At 38.4% G+C, this 18,102-nt stretch overlaps 1 protein-coding gene across 4 annotated transcripts in view; it reads right to left on the bottom strand.

Moving 5' to 3' along the window:
- Positions 1-18,102, bottom strand: part of CDKAL1 (CDK5 regulatory subunit associated protein 1 like 1) — a 632,670-nt gene that overhangs the window by 243,701 nt on the left and 370,867 nt on the right. For all 4 annotated transcript variants that reach the window (XM_032341217.1, XM_032341216.1, XM_032341219.1 and 1 more), the window contains one exon: positions 1,477-1,643. In XM_032341217.1, coding sequence (XP_032197108.1) covers positions 1,477-1,643 — 167 coding nt within the window. The remainder of the gene's footprint in view (positions 1-1,476; positions 1,644-18,102) is intronic.

Here is an 18,102-nt window from a genome sequence, read left to right as displayed (position 1 = left end):
TTTTTCAATAGCAAATCTTAATAGTCCCCCACCGTCCAAAGCGCTAAAGCTAACCTATCATATCCCTTTACCAAAAAGATCTGGCTGGGGGATATGTGAATAACAAAACTGAAACTGCTGGATTTCTTCGCCTTCGCTGTGTATTTGTAATTAGCAATCAGATTGCTACCAAATCTGATTTCAGAATTTCTAAAAGACGTTGCAGATGTATGGGAGGCTTTTTAGTACAACTTCAACAAGTACAGGCTTCCAGTCAAGTCAACAGAAACAATCTTACCATTGTTGATTGTTCACTGGGATCTGGGCATTAAATTTTAGCAGCTATGCTTGCTTTTAGATTCGGGAATGTTTTTTTCCTGCACAAAACAACTGTAAAGAACACAGAGGATAAAAGAATAAGTGACAGGCTGCCTGGGTGGTTCAGTGGGTTAAGCCTCTGCCTTCAGCTCAGGTCATGATCTCAGGGTCCTGGGATCCAGTCCCACATCGGGCTCTCTGTTCAGCAGGAAGCCTGCTTCCTCCTCTCTCTGCCTGCCTCTCTGTCTGCTTGTGATCTCTCTCTGTCAAATTAAAAAAAAAAAAATCTAAAAATAAAAAAAGTATAAGCGACTTGTTTCTATACTTTGCACGTGATTTTCCAATAGCAATTATCAAATTTCTTATCCAGAACTGTGGGTCCAATGTAATTATTTTATTGTTCAAATAGCTGTCATGGATCCTGGCATGTACTTTTTCACTTAAATGTCCCTGTTTCTTGCTCATATTTACTGTGGCATGTGTCATCCGATACCAGATACTTGTACACGGGTCCATTTTTCAAGCTTCACGGTAAGCTCCTTGAGGGTAAGCGCCTGACCCAGGGAAGGGATACAAATGAGACCAGGCATCTCCCGTCGCCATGACCCCTTCGTGTTCACAGTGACCACGAGAGAATCAAGGAGAGGAACACCAAGCTGCATCTCTCTGGGATCCCACCTCATCCCTAACCATCCCCAGACAAAGGGAGGAGATTTAAAACACCCGCACACTTACAGCCCCGCACCCTTACCGCCAGGGCGAACAGCGGTTCCCATAACGGGCTCACGCCGGATGCAAAATGAATGCAATGCCATAGCACGCCTGAACTGGACTAGATCGGGGCACCGAGCGGAGGAACCGAGGCACACTTATGCCACGGGAGTCTGAGGGGCTGCGAAGAAGAAACAAAGAACTGTGACGAGGGGGCGAGCACTGGAAAACCCAAGCAACGTTCATCAACGGAGAGCACGCAAAATCAAGATGTGCAACTGACGCAGAGGAGGGTCTGAAATTCTCCACTCGTTCCTAGGAATGCGGGACCACAATAAAATAAAATAAAATAATAATGATCCTGTGCAAGAGGTTTTCAATGTAACCGTACGATGCTGCTGAGGCCGCCACCCTGTCTTGGGATGGAGCGTGTCTGTGTGAGCAGGGAAATGGGGCGCTTTGCCTTACCTCCAGATGCTCTAAAATATAGGGTGGGTTTGTCATGCCAAGCCTCAGCATCGCTCCCTCAGGGATCACTTCAACCAGTTTCCACAGCAGTGCGGGGAGATTGGTGCCAATGTCTCTGCCGTAAGCCCCCGTGTCTTCGCTGGTCAACCATATCTCACAAACGCCCTCTGTGAATCAAAGGAGATAATGAACAAATCCGCTGCAGAGCTGTTTCCTTCATGATACAGCTGCTCGCTCTTTTTAATGCAGTATTACTCAACACCATTATGCGGGCAGGCGGGGTATTCAACTGCAGAGAAAAAGCAGCTTATCCCGTGGTGGCACTGGGTTATTAAGTTCATTTTACGAACACCAGAGAGTTACCACAATGCTGTAAATTATCAGTGCGTCCTATGGAGTGATTAACATTCACAGCCAATCAGTTCAGCCGCGCTTCCTCCGAAGCACTTTGATCAGGACGAAAGCGACAATCCCATCACAATGAAGACCTATTTTATGGAGCACCGTGAGCCTTGGAACTGAAACAGTCGCCGCGCAGAAGAGGTGCTACCAGGAGTTAACTCACTAATCAGTCTGTCGCCAGCCCAAAGAAAAATGTCAAGTGTAGTTAAGGTTTAACTCACAAATTATTAATTATGAGGTACCCATTTCTCCTGCAGCCACTATTCTAATTTGTTTTCTTTATTCAATTAAGAATAGAGTGCTCTGCATTGCAGTGTTCAAAGAAGTCGGTTGCTGTATCAACTAAGTATTTGTGCTGAAAAACCTGTTTACTGGCAGGCTGCGTCCTGCTTCCCATCAATCAGACTTTAGGAGAATGCGTGTGTGTTTTGTTGTTACTGTTATTACGGAGAATCCTGACTTTAAATATTATGGCCTGCAATAACATCCTTTCAAAAATCAAAAAGAAACACGTCTGGATAACCTAGTATTATTTAAAACGAGTAAAAGAGAGTTAGCAAGAGCCACCCAGGTTTTCAGAACCTTTCTGAAAGCATATTCGATTAAAGGATTAGCCTATTTTAAAAGGCCAAATGATTCACACAAAGCTAAGACCAACAATGAAACAGCCCTGTGAAATGTGTTCATGCTAAAGTGATTTGTTGCTTCAGAAGAACCTCGGCACACACACCAGGCCCACAAAGACGACAGCCTGACCCAAAAGTGTACATTTCTAGAAAGAGTCTTCAAATTATAATTTTAAATTGTCCTCAGTTGATGGAAGAGAAGAATTTAAAAAATACATTTAAATATTCCCAGCCAAGGGAGACAACAAACAAAACACATGGCTTTTGTGTGACTGTGAACCTAAAAACCTACAGAAAAGAGAAGCGGAAAGTAAAGACTTTTACTCTCTTTAATGCCTTCCACAGAGGTGGAAAAATACACACGGAGCTGAGATCTCCAATAAGTACTCTTTCCTCTAGAATAAGAGATATATTTACTTGACTCCCAAACCAGCCAAACCACATAAAAACATGTTTCACTTTTCCCTAGGGTCTATCTTTCTGAGACATGCACATCCTCAAACACACCCGTACAACACAGAAAATACAAGGATAGAAACAAAATTTTAGTTTCCTGCAATTAAAGAATCAATAACTTAGCATAGAGAACTGGAGGCATCAAAACAGAAACAAAAACAAAAACAAACAAACAAGAAAACAGCCCTATTGAAAAAGTTGGAGATGTTTTCAGAATCTGCAGATCGGTAGTCCAGTGAACACACAGGTTTTCTCTATTTCAATTAAATATGTAGTTCCAGAAATCAATAAACGTTTGCTTAGTTTTAATCATTTAATAAAAACTTTTCTCTTCAAAAGGAATAGTCTGCCATGCTCATAGGTTACCTTTGTAGTCAGACAGTTTTATAAATATTCCCAGCACACGGAGTAAATATTTTTCTATTTTAAGAAGAAGGGTTGCAATCAGTGGTATTATCTTTATTTGAATATTACATCAGACAGTGGACTCCTACAACACCCCCCCACCCCGTTTTGTTTTTAATCTTATCACAAAATCCACTCCAGGAAAAGAGATGGCTAAGTAACAGCATACACGGATTTTAAAACACTCTGAAAGAGGTTATAAAAACAGGACATTATCCCTGATTTTCCAGTTACTGGCACTTGAGCAACACAATATGAATATTTTAAAATGAACAGAATAATTTTAATTTATAATTTTTCCATCCAAATGGTTCCATGTTGCACCTTATGTAGAGAGAGCGAGTTCCTGGAACAGTGCCTTGCTGTTGCTGGATGTATATAGAAGGGGGAAAATCACTATGAATAGGAATGGAAATAACATCCATGCAGAAAACAGCAGCCAGCTCTTAAAGCCGCATAGGTGGGGACCAATAGCCCCCTGGTGGGCTGAAACTTCAAATTAAATCACATAAAGAGGAAGCAGCTGTAACACTAAATCAGAGCAACAACAGGAATAATGGTCTTGATGTCTCCAAGATCAAGGCTGCTAAAATGCTCTATATAACAGCAACCTGGGTTAAAACACAGTGAAATGAGAGCACATGTGCAAAATGTGAAGAAATCCCAGGACTTTTGGCAAAGCGGGCCTTGCCAATTCCCTCCCAAAAGGTGTCAGAGTTGATTCTGCTCTTAATCAACGTGAGAAAGTCGGATTTTGCAAGGTTCTATCTCAAGAATTCCAATGAGTTCTGATCCTTCCAATCGTGGGGATATAGAAAGTCATCGCACACGCACACTAACGGTGAAGCTAAATGCGGAATTCCTCCCTGCCACGTTTTTCTCTGGGAAGTCTGGTGATTACTCACTGTGCAAGCGGTTCCTGTCAGGTCCGCTTGCGTCTGAATTCACCAGGGAAAGTGCAGGCTGCAGACTGTGATCACTAATGGAGGCTGGGACACATGCATGCTTCTAGCCGCACACTTAATTGGCTATACTTATGGACAGAAGGGCTTGCCTAAACAGCTTCATTCCTTGAGGACTTGGGTTATGAGCTATATTCCTTTGCACATTCGTTTCTTTATTGGTCTATCAAACATTTATTAAGCCCTTCCCTACTATGTGCCCTGCATCAACTCCAACTCATGACAGATATGGATTCATCATTAAGCTTCTGTGAGCTCACACTGGCTATTATCCAGGAGCTGGCAAGGGGACATTAACAGACACCCTGGGAACTTCACATACATCCCTATCAGTGGTGGGGGCAGGGGGGGGGGCGGGGGGGGGCGGGGCGGGGACTGGAGAACACAGCCCCAGACACCAGAATGAGAGGCTAGCTGGGCTGACTCAAGGGGGGTGGATGATGTCAGCCACAATGAAATAGGCCCAGTCTGCACTCCAACGTGGACTGGGATGTATACGTGTCAGGAAAACAAACACACGAAAAAAAAAAAAAAAGATGCAAGCAGGAAGAACAGATAAGAGGAATGAATGCCCAGTAGAAACTCCCAGGCCTGTAAAAATAAACCCGTGCAAAAAAAGGAAAGTAGGCAGTGGAAAAGTGGGACAGAAATTAGCTTTTTATAAGCATCTGAGGAGAGATTTTACTTTTTCCTAAAACTGTTCATCCATCTGATTTTTGTTTTCCTGAAATTGTTCATTTTGCCTTTTCTAATGAACATCAGGCTCATCAGATGATCTATCTTCCGTTTGTTGCTGTTAATTCTGGTGAAAAGATGATCAAACACTAGGAAGGAATGAAATGTGTCTTACCAGGGAAAGTCCTCTAAAAGTTCAACTATTAGAATCCATTATCATTTTGCCCAAGTAATTAGAGACCAGCCTACAGTTCAAATGCACGGTATTTTGCCCAAATGGAGAACCACCCCCACAGCTGGATTCTGATCTTTGCTCCAGAGTAATCTGAGATGACAGAGGACAGAAAAAGGAGAAGACATAAAAGGCTGACCAAAAAAAAAAAAAAAAAAAAGATAATATCCTCAATAAAAGAGTCTCACAGCAAAGAAAATCCTTTTTGAAAATCAAACTTTGCCAAAACTCAATTTCAAAAGCTTAGGACTCACTGTAACTGGCCCTATGTAGGGGCTTCGATGTAGTAGATGAAAATATGGGCAAAGACTGATTTCATCTAATCAGAGAACCGATTTTTTCCGCCAGTGGCTCGCTCTGGCTTTATCGTTTGGAAAATTTCTACCCCATGAAGGTGATTCATTTGTTCCACTAGGAGTAGAGTCTCTAAAAGTGAGGATTACAAAAACAGGAAAACGGTAAACAGTGATTAATGGGATCCAAAGGGAACGACAGCAGATAGCCAGAAAATCTTTACCCATGACAAAAAATTTTTAAAAGAAGTTCACCTCAGAATGTGCTAAGTCTTTCTTCTCCCGAAGGCGCTTCCGCCCTCTTCTCCTTCCGCCTCCTTCGCGCCTCCTCCGCGCCTGCTCCGCGCCCGCCTCCGCCCTTCCCTTGCTTCGCTCTCCACCATCCCATTCCAGTGCCCCACTTCCGTCTTCCTCAACGGCCAATAAGGAATAGGAATTAGAAACAGAGACTACTGTATTCATTTAATACGCATCCAATTCTCTCCTCTGAATTCCAGATCCTCTGTTTTAAGGATGACAAGGGCACATTAATTAGATTTTTATGGTTTGTCTTTTTCTTAAAAAAAAAAAAAAAACTTAGAAAATTCACAAATAACTATGAGTCTCTGATTAAGCATTTAAAGGGTCATGGAAATTTCTTCAGTGGTGATGTTTTTAAGTAATAATATATATAGCCAGTCCTCCACCTAATCAATCTATTCACTTAATAGTAAATTAGACAATATAACTTCTTTGATCCTTCTAATCCTATTATTGGGTGCTCAAGGGTTTTGTAAAACAAACAAACAAACACCCCTGAAATGACAGTATTATTAAAGATAGCATCATAACAGGACCAACCATGGCTATCCTGGATAGAACAATGACATACCATCAATTAATTACCTCATTCTTCAACTATATTGCTTATACTATTGCAAACTAACAAAAGTTATAGGCATGAAGGTGTTTTTGCTAACTTTTTATTTTGAAGAATGTTACATTTATAGAAAAATCTCAACAGTAGTACACCAAACAACTAACACACATACTTGGGTTTGTTTGTTTTTCCCTGAGAGTTAGTTGTGGACGTTGTAGCACTTTAAATCTCAATATGTCAGCATGTACCTTCTGAGATCAAGAACACTGTCTCATAATCACAACACAATCACTGTTCTCCGCAAACCTAACACTGGACATCACTCCCACTGTAGGTGAACTGAATTCCTTGTACTTCTTTGTGCAAGTCCTGCTGCTCAGGCCTCCGTGCATTCGCATATGCTGTTCGCTCTAAAGTGTCTTCCACTCTTTGCATAATGAATACAACCTTAAGGGAGATTTTCTTGACCACCCAGACTAATTTTGATGCTCCTGTTCTGTGCTCCCAAGCATCTTATATAAAATTTTGTATCACAATGCATTATAATTAGTGGTTCGTTAGGATGGAAGCATCTCCAGACAGAGGTGCCAAAACCTTACTAACAAATGGATGTCTAAGACTGCACTGCATAACACATAGGAAGCACTCAATAAATTTTGGTTCCATATACATATGGATGTACATAGAGTGTGTGCACAGGAGTATACTACGTTCTGTATTAGGCAGTAAGGAAATAACAAATTTTCTTTGGACAATAAGGAAATGCAGCTTGAATGCGGCAAAGTGTGCTATTCGGTCTCTTATGTTCTCCATAAAATCAGCAGCCTTACTTAAAATTTCCTATTATCCTACAAGGACAGCTGGATAGCACAGCAGGTGAATATAATTTTCTTTTTTTTACCTAAAAGTAAGATTTTCCACTTATAGGTAAGTTCAGATAGATCAATTATCCGCAAGACAATTAAACTTTAAAATTATCTTTTTTATTGCGTTAATAGCAAGAGTTGACAGAGTATTTGCAGAGCACCCTGACCTCTGTGATTACAACGCAACACAGAAAAGAAGTTGTTGACATAAATTGATCATGTTGTCGCTAAACAAAAGCAACCTGTTTAATTTATTTCCTTTGAAAGGTCATAATCAGAGAGAATACTGTTTATTTTCATACTTCTACAAGAATCTGGAAATAATGGAAAGCTAAAAGCAAACTAAACAACACAAAAGGATGACACACTTTCTGAAAACAAGGCATCTGACTCCCCAGGCTCCAGAACTGGCAGTAAGCCTCAGTGAGGGAGATTAAGTTTATCCTCCTAATCTCACAGTGTTTTTTATGCCATATATGGGCTTTTCTAATGCCCCCAGAGAGGACCCAGACAGGAGTGTCTATGAATGGGCCCTCTGGTATTTTAGCAGGATATGCAGAGAGATGTTCTATGGTCTTTAAAAAAATCACAACCGCTTCAACTCCCAGAAGTCCAAACATTACAGATAGAAAAGGAAGTCAGAAGAGGGAGAAAAGAACAAGAAGTCTACAACACAGTATCCTCTGCTCAGAAAAAAACTAGTATCAGGTGATCATAGAGGTATTTAAAAATTCCTCTAGATTCCAAGACGATGTTCAAGAGTTACAGAATAGTTTAGAGCATAAAAGAAACTAAAGAAGCAAAGCATTTTGCACTATCTGGGCCAATGAACCCAACTACAGAATGAAGGACAAATAGAACTTAAATTTTAAAAGGACAGAATATCTTTATGACTAATGTTTTATGGTCCCAAGGTCTTTCCGCAAAGTGAACTACACCAAATCTATGGTCAAGTGGGACTAAAAATACTGCAGTTATCTTTACAGAAATTCGACCTTGAATATAAAACTTATAAATTAATCATTTCAAGGGCTTAAATGGCAGATACAGCTTTCTACTTTCTATCACATTCTTCTATTCAGTTTGGAGGTGCATCAGGCGGACACTGTAGGTGTTCTAATACAAATAACACAACATCCATCCATTCACTCATTCATCGCTCATTCTTCATCTAGCAAGTATCTGTTGAGTATTTTAATGTACCAGACACTGTGTTAGATCTTGAGTGAAATTTATTCACGTGAGGGATATAATAAACTAAAAGATGAATAATATACTGTCAAGTATGAGTAACTGCTAGAAGATGTCTAAAAGCAGGATAAAGAATGAGTGAAAACGTGGTGGGTCAGGACATTACTTTTGACAGGGACTGGTTGAGGAAGACTCAGGATAACGTGAACCCTGCATGAACCAAGGCCATGCGCCATGTGCAATTAGCTGAAGGAGGGGCACTCGCGGCAGAGGGAACCTAAGACCCAGCATCAGCATGTTTATGGTTCCCAAGCAACCACAACGAGGTCAGTGTGGTTGGGGTGATGTGCTGGCAGAGAGGAATTTGCGGTGAGAAAGAATTATAAGATGGGAGCCAGTGGGGGCATGAGGTTCAAGCTCACCAAGCAGAGCTAAGGAAACAAAAATTACATGTTGATCACCTATTCACTTTCATGGGCAATGAATATGCAACATGTATATTCTACTTGCTAGTGAAAGTTCTCAATAACTCTGTGTTTTAAGATATTTTCATGTGTAAGCTCATGAATATTTGGTGCCATTTGAGAATTCTCAAATCACTATATTTGGTAGATAGGAAGAAACATCAGGAAAAGGAGGAATAGTTAAGGTCAATGTCCAGTCTGTCTTAAAAAAATTACCTTCTTTTGCTCTTTTTTGGGAGGGAGAATTTGTTATAATTGACCAAAATGCCTGAAATCAGACTCACAAAATTAAACAGGAACAGGTAAAAAGGAATTTGAGACTAGTGACACATTTAGGCCATTTAGTTGGTAGCACCAAGAGGGAAAAGAGGGAAAGGAGCTGGTGCCAGCCTTTTATCTCTTCTGTTTCATTTCCCTTCAACAGAACCTAAAGATTACTAAGGAGCCCCCAGCTTCTATCTTTACATCATTTAAGTTGACATCCAACAAACCAACATTTGCCAAAAACTCAGTCTCCAGAGTCTGAGTCATTGTTACAATCTCAGAAGGAGGAACAAATAAGAACAAGTAAAATAAAATCCTTTGTTATGAGGCAGGAAAAAATTCATTTTTCCTTCATTAAAGAAAAAAATAGGATCATCCCCAAGAATCTACTACCCACTCACCAAGTAACTATAGTGATAAATAGCATAATTCAGATCAGTTTGGCTCCTTTTAGCTACTATACTTTGGCAACTGACCAAAAAAGTGGGTTAAAATATTCCTGTAAATGTTTAAGTGTAGCTTTTCCAGGTCTGATGTCATCGAAATCTGAAGATTTTTTTTTTCTGGTGAATAGAAAGTTAAAAAAAAAAAAAAAAAAAGCGGGGGGGGGGGGGAGATTGGGTGATGAGAACTGTCCCTACATAATGAAAGATTAAGGTGCAACTCTAAGAAAATATTTAAAAGTTTAGAAGTTCTGTGGAAAAGCAGGTAGTTGTGTCTTAAGGAAAAAAAGAATAACCAGAATATGAAGGTTTGATACATACCTCACATATCAAAGATTTAATGGTCAGATACCTGCTCGATTCAAAATTTCTAAAAAGAAATTGCAGGTGGTATTAATAAAAGGTGATTTTACCGTCTATTATACTAAAATAACATATATACCAATAACCAACTCTGTAACTTGAGCAAACCATGCTAATCAAAATTTTATCTACCAATGGGTATTTCAGTGGAGAAATATATAATATCATGTATAAATTGTGGACTCTGGTCATACTGATGGCAACATAAAATTTTAATTAAAAGGAAATACAGTGAGGACTCCCATTTCCACAAAGAATTAACTGTTACAGGAATTGCCTCAATGCTATAAACAACTAGAAAAAGTGGTAACGTATATGAAATAACAATCACCAGACGAGTAATAAAGGGCAGTGAGGGACTGTGATTTTTGAAAGAAGCAGACAAGGAGAATCCTATAATTATCCACCTTACTTCCTAAAGGCATTTTCTAGGCCACAGTGCAGGAAAGGGGAAAGCAAACAGAGCCCAACGATCTTGCTGAGTTGAGAAGAAAGAGACTGAAACTCAGAAAGCTAGACTACACAGGGTTAAATATTATAGATGAAAGAGTTGCACAGAGATGGAGCTCCAAAGATCAGATGAGGGCTCCCCTCAAGTTCTGGGCTGAGTAATATCTGGACATGCATGAGAGGAAACTAAATCCCAAGGCTGGCGAAAGAATCAGAGCAAATAGGTGGGCCATGCAAGTCTTAGGAGTCATGCAGGACCAGGAATGATTTGTGTTCTCAGAAGTCAACGAAAAGATCTTAGAATATGTGACTGAATGGATAGAGTCCTTAGAAGGCTATTTTGCCTTCATGGTTGAGAAAAACTTGTGTTCTATTAGAACCTGCTCTGGACCCATACTAATAGACCTTAAAAGAAAGCCCCCCCCCCCACAACCCAATGAAAGTAATTTCAAATAACTGAATTCTGTGAAAGAAAAAAGTCCAAAACTCTTTAATGGAAAACAACAAAATCTAATGTTCAACAACATGAAATTTAAAATGCCCAGCATCCAAACAAAAATTATCAGGCATGCAGACAGGAAAGAAAACACTGACTACATTTATAATCAGGGGAAACACCAATCAATAGGAACAAAGTCATAAATTACAGAGATGATGAAATTAGCAGACAAGGACACTAAAACAGCTCTTGTAAATGTGGTCCATATCCTGAGAAAATGTGAACATGATGAGAAAAGAAACAGAAGATACTAGAAAAAGACTCTACTGAAACTTCTAGGGATGAAGTTGAAAACCGGGCGGCACAAACTATCCAAAATGAAGCAAAGGGAGAAAGAATGGAGAGTAAGAATGAACACAGAACAATACCAAACCAAATAACACACACACAATTAGATTCCCTGAAATAATGGCTCATTTATTTCCAAATTTGGTGAGAAGTATAAACCACAAATTCAAGAAACTCAATCAACCTCAGTAAAATAGACATAAAGAGAAGCACACCAAAGTGCATTATAAACAAACTGCTTTTAAAAAAAAGAAAAAGAGTAATAGAAAATTTGGGGGTGAAGGGAGTGAGGAAGACACTGCACAGAGGCTCAAACATAGCACAGAAAAGTTTTTGTCAGAAACCGTGCAATCCAGAATGTAACAGGGAGACATCCACAAAACACTGAAAAACTACCCTAGGATTTTGTATTCAATGAAAATTAAAAAATAGCTATTAATATGAGGGCATAATAAAGACTACAGACAAAGCTGAGGGAATTCATTACCAGCAGACCATTAGTCTAAAGAGTAAGAAAAAAGATCTTTAAGCAGAAAAGAAATGATTCCAGATGGAAAGAAGAGCACCAGAAAATACACAAAGGAAAGGACAGTACCAGAAATTGGTAAACTTGTGGGTATATAGAAAAGCTGTTTTTCTCACTTTTTATCAGTTCAAAATATAATTGACTGCTTAAAGCAAAAATAACACCAATATATTGTGGGGTCTATATGCAAAAAAAAAAAAAAAAAGAAAGAAAAGACAATACATAAAAGAGAAGGAAGGAGGTAACGGAAGTATATAATTATAAGGCTCTTATATGATAATTAAAGAGTGTCAAATTATTTAAAGGCTGACTGTGGTAAGTCAAGTGTGTATATATGAACCCTTGAGCAACCCACAATCAGTCAGTCAAACAGAGGTATAGTTTACATGGGATTAGTGGAGATAAAATGGAATCATAATACTTAATCCAGAAGAAGATAGGAAAAGAAGAAAGAAGAAATGGTGGGAATTATAATAAACTATGGATGGAATCATGGAAAGATACACACAGGAGACTTCAATATTATCTTTAGTTTTTTGTTGTTGTTGTTTGTTTGTTTGTTTGTTGTAAGGTTTTATTTATTTGACAGACAGAGACCACAAGTAGGCAGAAAGGCAGGCAGAGAGAGAGGAGGAAGCAGGTTCCCCGCCGAGCAGAGAGCCCGATGCGGGGCTCGATCCCAGGACCCTGGGATCATGACCCGAGCCGAAGGCAGAGGCTTTAACCCACTGAGCCACCCAGGCGCCCCTTATCTTTAGTTTTTAAAAAGGTCTGAATTGAATACAATAAAATGTTAAAATTTGATACAACTAGTAATTTTTTAACTGTTAGCTTCTAACTAATTGTGTTAATTTTATATATTTTGGAAATGTTTTATAATTAAAATGTGAACAAGTAATAGTCCTTGTGATTAAGTAAATATTGGTAAAGTCCATCTTCTTTTTCTTTTTCATAAAACACTTGAAAAGAAGTTAAATCAACCAACGAAGTCAGTGTGCTTTAATTTAAGTGGTTTTATAAGCATAATTAAGTGCAATGACCTTTATTAAATTCTGCTATCTGAGGCTACTCTAGATAGCTAGTATTCAGTATTTAAAAATAGAATGTTAACTCTCCTCTAGCCTAAGGGGAAAATGTGAATGCCACTGAAAAATAAACACCTTGCCGGGGTAAAAATGGTAATTTCTTATTTCTCCACTTTTCAAAGAAAGATAAAATACAGTTGTTTGGTGACACTGAGGAGAACAACAACCCAATACTCCAATAACCTCATCTTTTTCCTTGCCCCAATTATTCCAATTCAGGGCTCTTTAATCTGTCTCCAGATATGATATAAGACTTTAATAATTCTATCCTTGAGAGTGAAGTAAGATCACTTTTCTCTTTCTTCATGATCTACCAACTGGCCACTCACCATGATTCACTGGAAACAGATTCCATTGAATTTTTTTTTGTTTTGGGTACTAGTGCCTAACACAATGCATATTAGGATAATTAATCAATGTATTTGAGTAACAAACACAAAGGTAATTGTAAAAATCACATTTGTCCAGTTAGAAAATGCAAGACTTTATCCACCTCATTTTATAAACAAAGATTCTGAAGATCAGAAAGATTAAATGACTTACCCACAGTTATATAAACCAGTAGCAGAGCAGGGAAAAGAATGAATATTTTAACTACCAAGAAAGGAACATGAACATAATGCCAATTCAGTGAACCAAAGAAAACCTCTATACAACTTTGACTATAATTATGGCAATGTGACAAGTACCAACAAAAATCATGAAAGAAAGAAAGCTTTAGTAGCATTAAAAATAAGAAATGACAGAAGAAAACCAAAACAATGCATCAATAAATAATGAGACGCATTAAGAGTGTCAGCCTGAGCTATCCAATATGGTAGCCATCAGCCATATGTGGCTAAGGAGCACTTAAAATACAATTAGTGCAGACTGACCTGTGCTGTATGTGTACAAATGCTGAAGATATGAAAAAAGAATTTAAATATTAAGAATGTTTATACTGATTATAAGTTGAAATGATTACATATGCATACACTGGGTTAATTAAGAGATCTTCTAAAATAAATTTAACCTGTATCTTGTGACTTTTCTTAACATGGCTAGCTAGACAGTTTAGATTACTTACATGGTTCACATTATATTTTTATTGGATACCACTGTTATATAGCCTATAAAACTATCTACAATGAAGAACTGAAAGAATTAATAGGAACTTCGACTTTAATTATACTTTCTCCTAAATAATCAAGAAAAAACTAAAAACTTTTCAGTTACATAGCCTGATAGGTATAAGATGTTGTACCTTATATATTTTATATTTCATTTACTTATGCTTGTTTTTCTCTACTTGATTGTCTTGCTGTAGTTTAAGAAAACTGCAAAATACTGAAGTTAGTAAGAAATGAGATTAAGAAACTCTCAATTCTATAATTCTATGATTTTGTGTTATCATGTTTAAGTCAGCTTGGACTTGCACATTTTATATAGTTCACAATATTCAAAAAAATACCAAGATCATTAATCTATTTAAAACTCTACTCAGCAGCACCTGGGCAGCTCAATGGGTTAGGTGTCCAACTCAGGTCTTGATCAAGGGTCATGAGTTCAAGCCCCTCACTGAGCTCCAGACTGGGTGTGGAGCTTCTCACTACCGAAATATATATCCAGTAATGTAGTTTTTGCTGCAAATAGCATTTCCAAGCATGAGATATTCAAAGATCTACAAATTGCCTCTGACTGTAAACCATTATTTATCTTATAACTTCACAATGAGAAAACAAACATGGAAAATGGGTAAGATATGTGAATCGTATATTGTTAATCAGGACATGAGTTGAGTAAGAAATTTTTAAAAGCTCCCAATCTCCAAGTCTGATTTACACAACTCTTCTTCTCTGAGAAAAAAGGAAATATCATCACCAAACCACTCATACTAACTTAATGAAAACTAATGTTTACTACCCCCAACAGCCCTCCATGAAACTGTTACAAGGAAACTCCCCACCTTTCCCTCCATTCCCGCAACCAACCTATTACTGTGGTATTATTGTCTAACCACGGAGAAATGATTTAAAAAGAAAACAGAGTATTTGCGGTAATGACACTGGCCCAAACTCAGCCCATTACACCAGATTACTGTTATTTTTTATAAGTATGTTGGTTAAGTTTTTAAAATGCGTTAATTTACCTCTATCAAGTCTGACAAATCTCTTCCAGGGAAGCCCATTTTGATACTTCAAACCTGAATTCACTTAAATAGTCTACAAAACCCTTGTGAAAAAAATTTTGTATTCTTAACTGGAAATTCCCTCATTCATTTGTGTTATTTCGTGTGACTTCAGCTGGTGATGGATGAAGGTGAGGTCCCAGAGGGTCTCTTTCATTCATTGTTTATTTTGAAGATGTCCAACAGAATCCACAGAGAGGAAATTACTCAGTGAATATATTACTCAGTGAATATAGCAGAAGGAAAAATGGAGAAAAGTATCTCATTCTAATATACTATACAATTTATTTCTAATTACGTTTATTGTATATTATCTCTCCACACCACCCCTAACTAAGATGAAAGCTACAATACGACTGAGATTTTCATTTGTTTGGTTCACCGACGTGTCTCCTGCAACAGAACGGTGTCTGAGACACTGCCAAATGGCCAATCTGGGACAATTTGAGCAACAATATAAATCATGATACTAATGGAATTTGAAGCACAGAATAAAATAAATATTTATACCTATATAAATAAATAAAGGGAAAAAGAACAGCTACTCCTGATAACATAATTCCAATTGCTAAATTTAAGAAGAGAGATAGAAAAATCCCCATTTGCAAACACCAAGGTAGTAACTGTTGGAGGTAAGAATCACCAATGCATGTTAAAGTTGGTGGGCAGGAGTTGAAGACAAACAAAGTAATTGCATGGTCTTGTAGTTTATCCCTGCAGGGTAATTATTGAGAAAAATAATGAACTTCATAAGGGAGAAACCTGGAGACACCATCTTGATTGAATGATAAAAATGAACCCTCCCTGTAGTGAGCCATTTCAACGTCATGTACCTGGACGACCTGAAGAGTGTCAACATCACTTTAGCTGTATTCCTGCCCAAAATACATAATCTGAATTTAATCATGCAAAATCATCACACAAACCTATCTGAGAGAGGTTCTATAAAATAAATGGCCAGTACACACCGTTCAAAAACATCAACGTTATGCAAGAAGAGGAAGGGTAAGATACTGCCCCAGATGAGGGGTTAAGAGACTGGGGGGACATAATGACTGTACGTCAGATGGCTTCTTCAACTGGATGCTGGGCCAGAAAGAGGAACTCTGTGGGACAATGGGGAACAGTTGAATAGCGTCTGCAGATTACATAGCAGTACTAGACCAATGTTAGTTTTCTAGTATTGATCATTGTACTACGGTCATGGAAAATAATTCACTTTTGAGCAGGGTGGATGAGGGTAAAAGCTAACTCTCTGTACTATTTTTGCAACATTATTGTAAACCTGGATGTATTTCAAAGTAAAAGTGAAAAAGAAAGAACACCAAGGGGCGCCTGGGTAGCTCAGTGGGTTGAGCCTCTGCCTTCGGCTCAGGTCCTGATCTCAGGGTCCTGGGATCGAGCCCCGCATCAGACTCTCTGCTCAGCAGGGAGCCTGCTTCCCCTCCTCTCTCTGCCTGTCTCTCTGCCTACTTGTGATCTCTCTGTCAGATAAATAAATACAATCTTAAAAAATTAATTAATTAATTAATTAATTAATAAAGGAAGAACATCAAGACAAGGAAGTGACCAGGACCAGAGCCAATATCTATGAGAAGCCTTAGCAATGGCAAAGAATATTCTATACTCAAGGTATTAAACTCAGACGTAATGAAGGTAAAATATATCACACCTATATTTATTGTTATATACATTAATACAAAAAGAAATTATGAGATGCGGTACAGTGGTGGACAGGAATGGAACACAGCATTTATATCTGAGAAAGAAATTGCTGGCAGGTTGTCAACAAGCTCTTCCAGGTCAGAGGGTGGGGAAACAGGTCTGGGATGTGGCCTGAAGACCCCCAGCTCTGGACAGCTTTAATAGCTGGAGGAAAGACAGTGGGAAGAGTGAGGGGGGAAAAGTGTCTGGCCCCCTAATGAATATACTGCAACGCTGCCTTAGGAAACTATACTTCTGATGATAGTTCCCACTTAGAGAAGACTAAAGTTAAAGAATATTCATTACGAATTACAAGGCTATTAAAAGTCATTAGCAATTAAAAAAAAAGATGTTACACAGTTCATCTAAGAAAAAGCATGTACAAAAAGTGAATTAAATAAAATTTATTTTAATGCAGTGCTTTATAATGTGCCTTAAAGATCTATCCAAGCAGTGAATGAGACAAGGAAGTTCACAAATGAATAACATCTTCAGAAAGTGATCGTGGATTCCCTCTCGGTCAACCTATTCCACGAACATGAACCGAGGGAGATCCGCGGCCAGGCACCATGCTTCGAACACAAGATGAAGAAGGCCCGGTCCTGCATCCCAGAAGCACAGTGTCTAGCCTCATGCAGCAGCAGAAGCAACTTGTATTAACAAAAACAAAACAAAACAAAAAACCAAGCTTTGAGTGGGTGTCCACATCTAAAATTCTGCTCCCACCAGGAGACGAAATCCCCTCCAGACCTCTTTCCAGAAACGGCCTATGATTGATACCTGCTATGATGTGCCAAGTAGCTCCAGCCCCATCTTGCCAGCGCTGCTCTCCCACACAGCAACTCGCCCACCCCCAAAGCTATTCATTTATTTTACCAGAGTCATTTGAAATATTCTATTTTAAATCCACTTACTGATCCTTGGTCTTTTCAAGCTACTGTGATTAGTACCACAGTCCATATAATGCTCGGAACATTACTGGCATTCAGTAAATAACAAATCGGCCTTACTATTCAAAAAATTAATTAATTAAAAATTGAACAATGAACCTAGATTGTAGAAATTGTTATTGACCACAGAATTGCTGTGACACTAAAAGCTATTTTACCATAAAAGGCCCTCAAATTATAAAATATGCAAATTACCTTTATGCAAGAAATGTACCAAATATTCTAAGACTCAGAGTGCTTAAAAATATTCACCCAACTGGGATGATTTCAGATTAAAGAAAATAAGGACTGTGTAATTATATACACTTACCTTGACAAATAGAAAGCAATCTGTGATTAGAACATAGCAATTAGTTACAAAATGCTTCACATGGATTTAATTACCCATCAGTCTACATGTAGCTTAATTACTTTTATCTCATTGCATCAGTAAAAGATTTCTGCCTGAGGCGACTG

This window comes from Mustela erminea, chromosome 4 (assembly GCF_009829155.1).
Source record: "Mustela erminea isolate mMusErm1 chromosome 4, mMusErm1.Pri, whole genome shotgun sequence".
In the NCBI taxonomy this organism is placed as follows: Eukaryota; Metazoa; Chordata; class Mammalia; order Carnivora; family Mustelidae; genus Mustela; species Mustela erminea.
Note: the sequence above shows the minus strand (reverse complement) of the source record. Positions and strands in the feature narration are given on the sequence as shown.